This window comes from Aotus nancymaae, unplaced genomic scaffold (assembly GCF_030222135.1).
Source record: "Aotus nancymaae isolate 86718 unplaced genomic scaffold, 86718_ANA_hifiasm-v0.15.2.pri h1tg000011l, whole genome shotgun sequence".
NCBI classification, from domain to species: Eukaryota; Metazoa; Chordata; class Mammalia; order Primates; family Aotidae; genus Aotus; species Aotus nancymaae.
Window position 1 is genome coordinate 71,581,362 of NW_026988422.1, and position 14,811 is coordinate 71,596,172.

Below are 14,811 nucleotides of genomic sequence, written 5' to 3' on the forward strand. Positions count from 1 at the left end.
TCTCAGAAACACAGGATGTCTATTTTTATAAAAATGTAGGATCAGCTAGACAGAACAGCAAGCCACTGGCATCATGCAAGGCAATTGTTTTGGTATTTCTCCCGCTCTTATCAAAACAAGTTATAACCAAAGTTCCACTAGGAAAGTGAACATGGACATTTCCAAATCAGTTTATTGTCACCATTGCACCCACTGAGGAAAATGCACGACTGGCCTTTAACCACGCAGCGGCTGATGTCGCGTTTTCACCAATGCTCGCCAGTTCATGTGGACTACCTACCCCCGCGAGACAGACCAAACTCAGCAGGCTTCTGTCATTGGTGAAGGTGATATCCACAGTGTGATGTGTTTGTGATTATTTTTTTTCCTTTGTCATGAGAAAAGCAATTGCACCTTTTAATACATGTGCTCTGATCTGCTTCCAACAAATTCCAGGCGCTCTCAGGTCCCACAGACATTCATTGGGAGCATAAAAAGACTAGGTATTATGCACTGAATGGTGTGTATCAAAATTCCAGCTCAGAGAACATATCAAAATGTCAACCCCAACCCTTGTTACACATAACCAGTTCACCCCCAACCAGGTCCCCTTCTGCGTGTGCACATATCACTAACAACTCCACCAAAAAGACACCTGTTTCTTTCAGGAGGCTGGTCTAAGGAATAGCTGCCCTTGTCTATGTGTGTGCCCAGGTGGCACTGCCCAGGGATACGGCACTGCCACTGAAACGCCCTTAACATGTACAGCCAGAACTGGCTACATGCACAGACACTCTCGGTGCGTCCCATGGTTGCTATCTGAAATGTTCTTGTTCTTTGATTCCTTTTGGCAGAGCAAGTTTTCAGTTGTTTATGGCACAGTGAAATATATTCTTCAATGCTATGTAATTTTGGACTAATAAGTCTGTTTAAGGCACATGTCTCAGTGTGAATATTAAACACACACACACACACACACACACACACACAACGCTCAGTCCAAGACCAATGTCCTTCACATTTAGTTTCTGTCTTCAAGTAATGAGTTGTTCTCTAGCTCCCGGTCTTTGGTGTCCGTGGGTATCATCCCGTTCTCCATCTCAGCGTGCTGCTGGATACAGTCCGTCAGCATGGCTGTGCTGGAGTTGTCCGAGTTACACATCTTTTCCGTCTCCTCCTCCTTCTTCTCCTCATCCAGGGAGTAATTCCGGAAGGTCTTGTAGATTTTCTGAACGTCCTCGGGCAAGGTCTTTTTGAGGTCCTTGTTTTTCCTCTTGGTGAGTCTGGAGGTGGACCCGAACTTATTGATGATGTTGTCCTCGGACGCGCCCTGCCCGTGCTTGTTCAGCTGCTCCGGCCCCTTCAGGCGTAGGTTGTTAGGCCGGTTGTTGATGCTCTCCTGGGACGAGGCCTTGAAGCGGCCCGTGTCCAGGGCGGCAAAGACAGAGCGCTTCTCCGGGGACAGCATGTCCAGCGAGTGAGCCCGCTGGTCCAGACCCAGCCGCCGGCGCTCCATACTGCGGATGGTGGCCGCCCGCTGCAGCTTATCGTGGATCTCCACGCTGAGCCTTCGCCTTGTCTCCCGGAACTCAGCCGTGACGTTGGCCTTCCACTCCGCCGCATGGGCCTTGATTTCACCCACCTAGCCAAGAGACAGAAGAGCAACAACACACTGACAAATGCCTCCCTGCCTCGGGCCTCCCAGCACCCACAGCCATCGGGCGTTCCCACAGGAAGGCCAGGAGGTGACGGAGCACGTCCCCAGGGGGAGGGGCAAATGCTACCTTCCTCCCTAGTACTTCTGCCACCCAGACACCCATCCCAAACTGGCTAGTGACTAATGTGGCTCAGGGAGGCACACGTGGTGGGGAACCCCAAGAAGCCTAAGGTTTGCAGATGGTGACTTAGAGGGGTACGGCGTTCTGCAGAAGTTAAAATGTGGAGTTGGGCAGGCCTGGCTTCCAGTTCTCTTTTGTCAATTGCATGGCCTTATTCCCCCAACATAAACTTGAGTGACCATATCTAGCTCACCTGAGATGAGGAAATGCCCCTCACTCACTCCTGGGCACAGCAGATGTTCAGCAGGCCTTCTGCCCTCCCTGCCTTTCTGGTATTCTATCCGGGCAGGGTGACCAACCTTTCCCAGTTAGCCTGGGGCTGTACCAATTTTAAAATAAAGTCCTGTGTCCTAGGAACTCCCTCAGTCCTGAGGAAACTAGGATGGTTGGCCAAATTATCCAGGCCATGCTATGGCCTCGTGCTGTGGGGCTTTCCCTGGTTTAAGAAGATGCTCCAGGGCACCTGGTAACCCATTTCCCCAGGTGAGGGTGCAGGAAGAGGGCCTGTTCTGCCAAAGCCCACAGAACAGGCCTCCTTAGAGTGGAGCTCTGCCTGAGGAGCAGCACCAAATTTCTTGGCTTAATCAACAGGGCTGACAGTACAAGTCCCATGCTTCCCTGTGCCAATGAGGAACTCAAATGTGTGCATTCGGGAAAGTCAATATTCATGTTGTTCCCTTCTCTTTTGTTATAGATGATTTTCGGCAGGTCAGTTAGCTGACTGGGGAATCAGTCTGGAAATTGCATTGTGAGTACTTATGTAAGCCAGGAAAATTAGCATGTGGGCCTAGGAAAATGATATGGGAAATCTCTCCATTCAGCAACTTTCTCCTGGGGCCTTTTATACAGAATGAAGCACACAGAGGCTGGCCCTCTCTTGATTTCTTTGGTTTTTCTTATCTCCCTGCCTTTCTTTAGCTCTTTTTTCCCCTCCTTCCTTGGCCTTCCTCCTTTGTTTTCCTCTCTTCCTAAGAGAGCTACATAAACACTTATTTTTTAATCACAAAATCTATCTTTCCTTCTTATGTCTTCCTCTACTTCCCTTCACGTAAAGTTACACGCATGGATTTGTCCACAGGGTTGTATTTGTCTCTATGGATGCAACAACCAAGAGGGAATATAAGTGAAAAAGACCCCTTGGGTTCACTGCCCCATGGGGGGCCACTATTCGACGATTTCAGTTTCTTACTGAATCAGGAAAGATTCTTGGCGTTCAGCTGCATTTCTGCACAGTTCCTGAGACTGGAAGGACAGGCTGCCCACCCCGCCCCCAGCCAGTGTCTACCTCTGCTGACTATTTTCATTTTCATTTTTAAAAAATCAGCTGTTGTTTACTAGTTTTTCCAGGATTTATGGAATGGTAAACGAATCACCATATTTTCTCACCTACCAAACAAACAAATAAAAAAAAGAATCCAGAAATAACTGCTATTCCATTCTCTTTGGCTTTGAGGGAATAATTCAACATGAGGAAGCTTAGGAGCACCCCCAGCTGAGCCAGAAACACTCCAGCCCACAGGACAGAGACCGGCAATTCTGGACACAAGCTCATCTGTTCTCAGGGAACATTAATAGAGTTAGGAAGGGGTCCTACCTCTTCTTTTGTCTTTTTGGACAGAACCCGTAGCCAGTCTCCGATCATACTGAGGACAGCTGCAAAGTAGGCAAGGCCGACTAGGATCCAAAACCACACTAGGGGCTTATACCACTCCCGATAATTGATGCCAGCGTTTCCCCCTGAAAACAACCAAATGTTACTTTAACCGTGATCTAGCACATGGTCTTTGCAGAGAACACACATTCCAGTCCATGAAGCAAAGACGTCATCCATCATCATCTAACACGCGGCTGTCAGGCTTGCTATGTACAAGGTGGATCGGGGTTAGAGGGCAAGGAGGATACATGTCCCTTTCCCAAAGTAGCCTAACTTGAGGTTTTACTTCTTTTGATTCTTGACCACTAAACTTAATACCAGAAATAGGCCAACTTGACCTATTTATGCTCAACCTAAGCGTGGAGGAAAAATGACTCTGCACTACAGGACAAGAGAACATGGCTTTCACTGTTTTTTCTTAAACATCACAAAATTTATTTTAATAAAAATCAAATATCATTATATCACCAGCTATGGTTTGGAATTCTTGGAACCATTTCCATCTTAAGCACTCATCCATTTATCAGGAGACAAATGGATGTGTGAAGGTAAAATTAAGTAAAATGGCATTACTGGGACTTTGATGCAAGCAATCGTGATTTAATGCTAACTGAGGAATGGTGTTTACATAGCGCTACTCCAAAGGGTCAATTAGGCTGAGTAATTAGAGTCACCATAAGCTAGAACTAAAAGGGACCTTTGAGGCCAATCCCTTTATTTTATAAATAAGGATTACAGTAAAAATCCATCAAACCAAATTGGCCAGTTGCCTGATTGCATTGATTGGCTGTTCCATTGAAAGGACCAGTCATTTATTCTGAATAATTAGCTTATTTATTCTAACCTTCCTACAGGCGATGCTGGAGGTGGCCATGCAAAACAGGTTGCAAGCCCAACCCACCCTCCCAAAGAAGTGCAGAAGCTCCTGGAAATAACGGACTTCAGCCTCAATCTCTCTCTGGGAAACGCTGTTGCCTAACAAAGAAGGCAGTGATCGTTTCTAAGACAACAGATATTAGCAATGGATTGGTAACCATGGCATTGGGTGATGAGTGATTAGAGACTTTCCCACTGGGCCAGAGTTGTAATCACACCTAGCACCACTGAGTCTTACAGCAAAGGCAGCCGGGCAGGAACTGTGGCCTGTGGCTCCTCTTGACACCCCCAAACGCAATCTGCGACAGAGCCCAGCACACCACGAGGTCTTGGGACAGCTACTGCCACTTCTTAACATTAGAATTCCAACTTCTCTGTGCCGAGCACCGCTTCGGTTTGGTCCATCCAGCTGCCTTTGGTTTTTCCCTTCCGGCAACTCTCTCCTGCATCTTTAGAGCTCTAGGATACTATTTGAGTTCCTGCACCAGTAAGTGGTTTTTGAGGTTCATTTCATTTCTGTGGTTTCTGTGCTATGCCAGAGAAATCTGTAGCTTTCTCCTGTGGGCTATCTGGAAGTATTTACCTTTGTGAGTCACTATCATCCAACAAAGATGGTCACTAGGGTGCGCTAGTGAACAAGGAACAATGAACCAGGCAGTCAACACCTTTCTAAGTATCCCTTTATGAGTGGCTGGTCTGGATTCAGAGTTCTGTGTGTGCTCCCAGACAGAGCTGCGAAATACTGTAAGGCTGTCCTAAAATGAGTCAGCTGCAGAATAAATCAGCAATCAATCCTGCAGGATCAATGTTCTGATTCCATTTCTAGTAGAGTTGGTACTATGTCAAATTACAGCAACCATCAACTCTTGTTAACGTATCTTTTTTCAATGATTGGGCAACCTTCCCTATCACTCTTAGACTCTTGCAGTATTTCACAACTCTGTCTGGGAGTACACACAGACCAAAAGATAGTGACAACTTCCAGTCTTTTAAGGTATGCATTCTCAAGATCAGTCTGTGTAAGCTCTGAAAACTGGAGCTTAGAAGGGACCTGGCCTAATTGCAGTCGGCACTGTGACTCTTTTTTTTTTTTTTTTAAGATGGAGTCTTGCTCCGTCGCCAGGCTGGAGTGCAGTGGTGCAATCTCGGCTCACTGCAACCTCCACCTCCTGGGTTCAAGCCATTCTCCTGCCTCGGCCTCCTGAGTAGTTGAGACTACCGGCATGCGCCACCACACCCAGCTAATTTTTGTATTTTCAGTGGAGATGGGGTTTCACCATGTTGGCCAGGACGGTCTCGATCTCTTGACCTCATGATCCACCCGCCTCAGCCTCCCAAAGTGCTGGGATTACAGGCATGAGCCACCACTGTGCCCAGCCAGCACTGTGACTTAAGAGACCATGGTCTGCAGAAACCTCAGGACAAAGCAATATGGCTCTGAATCACTGACAAGGGCTGGGACTACGTAGGTTGTGCCCTTACTAGGTAAGTAAAGATAAGGTAAAGTGCTAGTTTGTACTAAGTGCTCAGTCCATGTAGATAATAATAATAAATGATAAGAGCAGGCTGAGCACGGTGGCTCAGCTTGTAATCCCAGCACTTCGGGAGGCCGAGGTGGGTGGATCATGAGGTCAAGAGATTGAGACCAAACTGGCCATCATGGTAAAACCCCGTCCCTACTAAAAATACAAAAATTAGCCAGGCATGGTGGCAGGTACCTATAATCCCAGCTACTCAGGAGGCTGAGGCAGGAGAATCACTTGAACGCGGGAGGTGGAGGTTGCAGTGAGCCAAGATTGCGCCACTGCAGTCCAGCCTGGTGACAGAGCAAGACTCTGTCTCAAAAATAATCATAATAATAAAAGGCATAATTAAAAAAAAAACTCACTCCCAGGGGTCTGCTGTTTGTGCCTCAGATTAACAGACTGAACTGAGCCATTGGTTAAAGATCTGTGTCTGTCACAAGCATCTTATTAAAGATAGTCCTTGGGACAGCCCAGCGCTATCCCAGAGAGCTCTAAAGCACTACCCACTGCAGATTATGCTTTGGGTACTTAAGGACATTTGGGAAATAGTTCAAAACTCCAGCTGCCACTACATGTGTTTATCTTAGATTGGAACCACCACTGAGTTTTCCCACAGACCGGCTACGGATAATGCTAAGGAATTAACTGGAATACACATCTAACTGCTCCTCTTACTTTTCTCAGTTTCTCTGTGTGGTATCTCTTCGGAGCTTGAGGCTACTAACTAGACATCCGTGGCTGAGCACTGTGCATAAGGAAAAACTGGTAGAGTCCCAGACACCAGGCTTTCTGTAAATGATTTTAGTCACATTGACTAAAAATCGATTTTTAGTCAAAAGTCAAAAAAACTAAATTTTAGTCACTTTGCAATTCTTAGTCCTTAACCAATAAAAAGGAAGGAAAGAAAAGCCCTACTATTTCTACAAAGTGAACTTCAGTCTTTGTCTGCCCAATTGGAAGAGCTAGCTACAAAACCACTCTGCCGGTTATTTGTATTATAAAATTAACAGGGGGGCACCCGCACCCCTATTGATGAACCTTCAGCATCTTTTCCAGAATTTCCTGTTTATCAGACTCCCAGAGACCAGGGCCCACTCCCCCTGATGTGCACAGGACTCCATGGAGAAAGCAAGACTGCCGGGATCACACGCCAAACAAGAACAGTCTGGCCAGGTGCAGTGGCTCACACCTGTAATCCCAGCACTTTGGCAGGCCGATCACTTGAGCCCAAGAGATCAAGACCAGCCTGGGCAACATGGCTAAATCCCATCTCTATGAAAAATACAAAAATAAAAATAAAAAATAGCCAGGCGCGGTGGCACACGCCTGTAGTTCCAGTTACTCAGGAGGCTGAGGTGGGAGGATTGCTTGAGCCCGAGGTCGAGGCTGCGGAGAGCCATGATCACACCACTGCACTCCAACCCCAGCAACAGAGCGAGACCCTGTCTCAAAAAACAAAAACAGAAACAAAAACAGTCTGCTTAGGGCTCATCTCAGGCTGCCGCTTAACCAGGAACTGGTAAAGGAAACACACACACACACACACTCTCCACCCAGACATTTCAAACTTGTGATAGATGATAGAGTTGTTTGATCAAAGTGTTCACTTCTTGTAGTAGAAATTGATCACTTCTGAACACCTAGAACTATCCCATTAGAAAAAGAGAAGGATGGCCTCTTCTTTCTATCCGTACCTTTCTCCTACACGTTGGGAAACTGGCGCACATATAAAACGAAATCTCATTTGCAAGTTCCCTGGCCCTAGATGGAATTCATGGTGACTTTTTTCATTTCCTTAAACATAGCTCATCCACATTTATTTTTATAAGGAAGGCTACTGCTTGTATATATGCTCCTGCAGAATCCATGAGCTTACATTCCCTCTGGGCAGTTCTCAGCTCCCTATAGTCACCGAAGTCCTCAGTCTTGTATCTAGGCATGCCCAGCCCAACTTTTGCAAAGACGATGGCTCTCACCTGGGAGTCAGGAAGCTGAACCTGCAGGTCACTGCAGACCAAATTCTATGCTAATCTCATCCGGGTTTCCTATGTGCCACATCCTAGCACAGCCTTTATTATTTGATTTCTGAGGTTTAATACAATTCAGAAGCCCAAGATCCAATGAGAAATTCACTTTAGTCTTGCATAATTCATGTAATGATAAGGGAAATAAGCATTCGGAGAAGGAAAGTGTTGGCTTTCTTTTCATGGCAGAAAAAACCTATGGTGTTTATATCACATAGGACTAGGGATCTGAAATGAGCCTTGTCACAGCCGTACAGACACTGAGTCATCTTCATTTGCTTCTTCTGCAACATCTTTTATCGACTGTGAAAAGCACAGCCAACAGATTATTTTCCCCACCAGAGCCCCGGTGCCTGGGATGCCCAGGGTACTTACCTGCCACAAAATCACCAAAGCCCACCGTGGTCAGAGTGACCACCACAAAGTAAATGGACTCCAAGGCGGTCCAGCCCTCGATGTACTTAAAGATGACAGCAGGGATCGTCACAAACACAATGCAGCCGGCCAAGATGAACAGGATGGTTGAGATGACCCGGATCTTGGTCTGACTCACTTGCTTTTTCTAGGAAGAGCCAAAGAGAAAGACAGGCAAGTCAGTGGCATCACCCTGGATTCAGGGTACAGATGTACAGAAAAAGGTACTGTGTCAGTAATTTTTTTTAAAGTTGATTTAGTGCCTTCTTTTTTTTTTAATATATATTTTACTGCATTTTAGGTTTGGGGGTTACATGTGAAGAACATGCAAGATTGTTGCATAGGTACACACATGGCAGTGTGATTTGCTGCCTTCCTCCCCTTCACCTACATCTGCCATTTCTCCCCATGTTGTCCCCCCACAACTCCCCACTCCCCACTGTCCCTCCCCTAGTTCCCCCCAACAGACCCCAGTGTGTGATGCTCCCCTCCCTGTGTCCATGTGTTCTCATTGTTCAACACCCGCCTATGAGTGAGAACATGCAGTGTTTGATTTTCTGTTCTTGTGTCAGTTTGCTGAGAATGATGATTTCCAGGTTCATCCATGTCCCTAGAAAGGACACAAACTCATCGTTTTTTATGGATGCATAGTATTCCATGGTGTATATGTGCCACATTTTCCTTGTCCAGTCTATCATCGATGGGCATTTGGGTTGGTTCCAGGTCTTTGCTATTGTAAACAGTGCTGCAGTGAACATTCGCGTGCATGTGTCCTTATAATAGAACAATTTATAATCCTTTGGATATATACCCAGTAATGGGATTGCTGGGTCAAATGGAATTTCTATTTCAAGGTCCTTGAGGAATCGCCACACTGTCTTCCACAATGATTGAAGTCAGTGACTTCTAACCTTTTTCTGGTCATTGGCTGCTTGGAGGAAATTTGATGAACGATGTTAACTCTTTCCAATTAAAAAATGCCCATACAGAAGTTTTCAAGTAGTCTAGGGGGCTCTCAGGCTCCTTGAAGCCTGTTTGTGAACACCAGGTCAAACAAACAAACAAAAAGCCTGCTTAGCCGATTCTTTGAATGTTTCTTGAATGGTTCCATGACTGCAGCCCAAATACTGATTCTAACTTCCCCACTGGTGCAAATGTAATGATTTCCCAGAAAGGCTTGCTGCTATTTGACATGTAGTATTACTGATCCTCCATTTGTGAGAATGAATTTGGAGCTCTTTCCACAATGGTGGTGATGGATTTGCACCATTTCCCTTCCATCAAAGAGAGTATGCTAGAAAAGAATTACCCGATTTGGGCCAAAATGTTTGGATGAAAAGGAAAACACAGCCATCCCCATCTTCATTGTAACCAACTCTAGCCAAGTATATGTGTGTTTCTTCAATCCCCTCCCTTTTCCCTGCTGAGGCTGTACATTTATAACACACCTTTGGTTTAAAGCACACCTGTCTGAGCTGGTGCTGTGGTCATCATGTCTGTTGACTGTATCACTCATAAGAGACAGGACAGGAGTTAGCATAACAGGGTCCCTGTCTAAATGGGTAGGTAGTAGGACGACAATCAGATTGACTTAATGATCTGTGGTGAAATCTCCTTTTGGGCTTTGAACTTTTTATACATCTCTGCAAACAAATTTCATCTCATGTCAGCTTCTGAAGGAGTCAGTCATTGGGTCACTTAAAAAAAAAAGGATCTGGAATGGGAATTAGACTGATAGTGGGGCAAAGGAATCATGCCAATGGAGCCCAGGAGTAGGGCTGGTAGCATTGGTCGTATTTTCTTTGGATGTGCTAAAGGCAACACTGGAATTGACTCTAAGCTGAAAAATCCTCAAAACTCTCAGAATTGGTGCTGGAGACTGTCATCGGGGGCCCTGGTAACATATACCAGCATACATATATGAACAATGTGTTTAACACCAGAATGCATGGCCTTTCTACATTGCCTAGATCAATTTTCTGCAAAGGTACACCACATTTGGGGCAATTAATATAGGAAACCCACACCAAGAGATCTGCATCCTCTTCATTGCACCAAGCAGAGAGAGAGCTTTGCATTATATACTTCATTTTACACATGCAAAACAGAAGCCAGGAGGCGATAAGGGACTTGCATAAAATGATGCTACTAATTAGAGGCAGAGCCAGATTACAATTCTGATGTAATTAATTCTCAGTCCAGTGCTTAACAATGGAAACAGCTTTTCAAGTAATTCAGCAATTCACCAGCCTATAGAAAGTTGCCAAACAAAGTCGTCTGCACCTAACAAAAGAAATCAGACTAACTCCTGCTGAAAATGGGCAGTCCTCTGTCCCTTCTGTGAAGGAAGACTAATAAAAAAATGGTCCCTGGGTGACCTGTCCAGGAAAAGTTAAAGGAATGCCATCTTTCAGGCCGGGCAAGGTGGCTCACGCCTGTAATCCCAGCACTTTGGGAGGCCGAGGCGGGTGGATCACGAGGTCAAGAGATCAAGACTATCCTGGTCAACATGGTGAAACCCCGTCTCTACAATACAATAAATTAGCTGGGCATGGTGGTGCGTGCCTGTAATCCCAGCTACTCAGGAGGCTGAAGGAGGAGAATTGCCTGAACCCAGGAGGCGGAGGTTGCGGTGAGCCGAGATCGCACCATTGCACTCCAACCTGGGTAACAAGAGCGAAACTCTGTCTCAAAAAAAAAAAAAAAAAGAAATGCCATCTTTCCTTATAAAAAGGAAGTACTTTTCTAACTCCTGAGAGGATATCTAGTATACAAAATGGGAAGAGGGAAAAATTATTTCATCCATACTCTGATATAGAAACCCTCCTAATCTCCTCAGAGAAACCATTTGAAAAAAAATTATAATTTACTGATACAGTTGAAACTGTATGTGAAAATAATGACTTTTTCACACATGAAAGTGTCATAACAAGATAAATTACCTGAGAACTGCAGGGAATGTTTTGTCCATTTCATAAATTTCCATATTGGCTATTACAGGACGATTTTGTAAAGGCAGGTGAGCCCCTCTGAGAATCCAGGAAATTAATTAGCCTAGATTTTTTTCTGCAGAGATGTATGAAAAGTTCAAAGCCCAAAAGGAGATTTCACCATAGATCATTAAGTCAATCCAATTGCTGGCAATGGAAGCATCATTCCCCCCTCTACAAATCTTCCTCCTCAAACGCATAATGAAATTAAAGTGAATTAAATGTTTGTGAGATGCTTGTTAAGTCATAAATTGAGATGTGAATGTAATTGCAATCTGAATGAGGTTGAGGTTGGCAGAAGAGGACTGCAAGGACGTAGGAAGCTGGAGACATTCCTGGACTTCAGGAGATGGGCAGAAGGGAAGATGGGGAAGGACAGGGGTGGATTTGTTTGATGGCAGACAAGGAGATGTATAACAAAGGCTAGATTGTGGCATCTTAATTGCATCCTCTACTGGAGAGTTTATCAGCAAGGTAAACATTTCACCACTACTCATTGCCCAGGCCAGCAAGTGTGTTCCGGGTCTGCTTCTCCCAGACATCCAAGGGTGATGCTTAGAGAATGTTTGGAGCATTTAATTATCAGGGTATTTTAGGGACTTAAGAAATACACGTCTTGCATGTGTATGTGTGTGTAGGTGTATGAAAATATGTGTATACCCATACTTTGCTATAAAAAGAAGTGCTGTGGGCGTAAGGTTTTAGCAATATCTGTTACTCTGGATACCCATGTTTTTACTGCCCTCTAGATATTTTAAAAAAAAAAAAGTTGCCTTAATTGAACATTTTAAACTGTGGCTTTCACAATGGAATCACAAACCATCTCATGTGCTGTATGGTGATCTTCAGTTTTCTTATCCCCATTAGTGCTGTTCACTACTGCTAGAAAACCGAGCAGTGTTTAAGAACATGGAGTTGGCTGGGTGTGGTGGCTCATGCCTATAATCCCAGCACTTTGGGAGGCCAAGGCGGGTGCATCACTTGAGGTCAGGAGTTCAACACCAGCCCAGTCAATATGGTGAAACCCCGTCTCTACTAAAAATACAAAAATTAGCCCAGCATGGTGGCAGGCACCTGTAATCCAAACTACTCAGGAGGCTGAGGCAGGAGAATCACTTAAATCCAGGAGGCAAAGGTTTCAGTGAACCAAAATAGTACCACTGCACTCCAGCTTGGGTGACAAAGCAAGACTCCATCTCAAAAAAAGAAAAAAAAAAAAAAACACAGAGTCTAGGGAAAGACTGCCTGAGACACATCCCATCCCCACTGCTAAATAGTTGAGTGACCTTAGGCATGTTTCTCAACCTCTCTGTGCATTAGTTTTTTTCCTCTATAAGATGGAGATAAGAAACCCCACCTTATCAGATTGTTTGGAAGATTAAACAAGTGTGTAAAAGCTTAGCATAGTGCCTGGTTAATATTCAATGATTGTTAACAGGCAATTTTAATGTAAAAGCTCAAATTTTTCCTTAGACATAGACAGTCCCAGATTTAATGCTTCTCTTTGCCATTGAGGAATGTTCCCTCAAGTATGGCTTAAGATAATCTTTGTTTAGCTTCAGGAGGTCACTGCTGGTTGTCCCTTCCTAGATATGTTGCATACCTCATCGTCAATGACAAAAAATATCCTCATTCTCCTTTGGTTCCTCTGTGCCAACTCTGGATTGAGCTCTCAGACAGTCTCAGCTCGTAATCTTGGAAGCTTTTTTATTTGGCTTACAATTAATTCCACCCTACTCCCAAAACCCCAGGCTCAGCCACCTCCCCGTCCCGTTTTTCATCATTCTTCAGAAACTGCCAAGAATTGCAGATAATGTTTACGATGTCGGGAACCAGCTGCAGAGGGATTCTGAGAGGCACAAGCCTCGCTCTCCGCGCCTCCCTGCCACATCCCCCTGCCGCTTACAGAATGGAGCAGTGTTTCCACGGAGGGGTTGCTAGGCAAAATTGCATTGCTTACTTACCAGTAAGCAGAGCAGCTAGCAGAAAGCTCTGTGAGAGCCCAGATCTAACTGAGCTAATGTGTCCTTAGGCTAACAAAACTGTTATCAGGGAAGAGATGGTCTGATGTGATATTTGGGTAGAACTGATAGGATGGTTGTGTACTTCTCTCTAAATCGTGTTTTCACACTTTGTTGATTGGTTAGAATAGAGCACATATTCTTCCTTTCTCTTTACAAAAACAGTATTTTGCAAAACTGTCTCCCATATCTGATTGATACAAACTATAGCAATTTTTGAAGTACTCAAAATCCATCTCCTGTAGCGTTCATTTAGTTGTTAAAATTATATGTGCAATTGTTCCAAAGACCAAGTAAGCTTCATAAAAAGGAGGAGAGGGAGACAGTTCTAAGAGCTCTCCTTTGAGAGAGGGAGGTATGGACTAACAATTCGGGAAGTGTTTACTTCTTTTAGGCCTCAGAGGGCTAAGCCACATGTCCAACTCTCATTAAGCATAATTCTCTGCCTGTTTTTGTTTACTTCCACAATGTTATTTTGGAGAGCATGTATACTTCCATTCATTTGTGGGCTATTTTTTCATTTGATTTTCATCCCCTCTTTAATCCCCTTGTTTGCATTTTTATGTAATTTTTTTGAATACTGAGATTAACAATCCAGATTGTTTTGTCAAGCTGGAAAATTATCTGTTTGTTGTGATTTCTAGCCAGCATGTTGAGGATTTTACTCAAGAATAAAGACACTGAAATAAAAATCCTAGGACAGAAGCTAAACATGCAGAGCTCAGTTTATAGGTAGGTTTGGTTTGTTGAAATGCAAACACATCACCATAGTAATACAACTGAACTGAGGATAATCTCTCAAAATGGAAGGATAATTAGAACTGCCTAGCAAAAGGATTGACTTTATTTTCTTTTCTTTTTTTACAGGCTGGAGTGCAGTGGTAGTATCTCAGCTCACTGCAACCTCCACCTCCCAGGTTCAAGTGATTCTTCTGCCTCAGCCTCCCAAGTAGCTGGGACTACAAGCACACACCACCACGCCTGGCTAATTTTTGTATTTTCAGTAGAGATGGGGTTTCACCATATTGGCCAGGCTGGTCTCAAATTTCTGACCTCGTGATCCACCCACCTCAGCCTCCCAAAGTGCTGGGATTACAGGCATGAGCCACGATGCCCAGCAGACTTTATTTTCTCATATCATATTTTCTTCCAAGATTTATTTTAGAAGGCTCACTTATAACTAATAATTTCAACATCACAATGAATGGCCTTGTAGCACTAGCAATTCTATAAACTATGAGAAGAGCTTTTAAACACTGTTTGCCTAAAATCTCCATGGCAGAGATACTCTAAGCACACATCAGTGAAAATAGTGAAGTGGAACCTATATGAAGCCTACTGAAAATGTCCTACTCAAAAACTGAACACACAAATGGATCATAGCTACCCCAAAAAATAGAGGTTCATATCCAGCTTCTGACTCTCAGTCATGTTGCATGACACCTATGACAGACTGGCCAGTTCAGTACTTTGCTGGTTTCACCATGAA

At 44.4% G+C, this 14,811-nt stretch overlaps 1 protein-coding gene across 1 annotated transcript in view; it reads right to left on the reverse strand.

The window, feature by feature from the left end:
• Positions 1 to 888: 888 nt before the first annotated feature.
• Positions 889 to 14,811, reverse strand: part of KCNK10 (potassium two pore domain channel subfamily K member 10) — a 135,306-nt gene continuing 121,383 nt past the window's right edge. The window contains exons 5-7 of the mRNA XM_012476907.2: positions 8,273 to 8,459; positions 3,412 to 3,554; positions 889 to 1,621 (exon numbers count right to left, since the gene is read on the reverse strand). Of these exons, the coding sequence (XP_012332330.1) occupies positions 1,001 to 1,621; positions 3,412 to 3,554; positions 8,273 to 8,459 (951 nt within the window). The 3' untranslated portion in view covers positions 889 to 1,000. The remainder of the gene's footprint in view (positions 1,622 to 3,411; positions 3,555 to 8,272; positions 8,460 to 14,811) is intronic.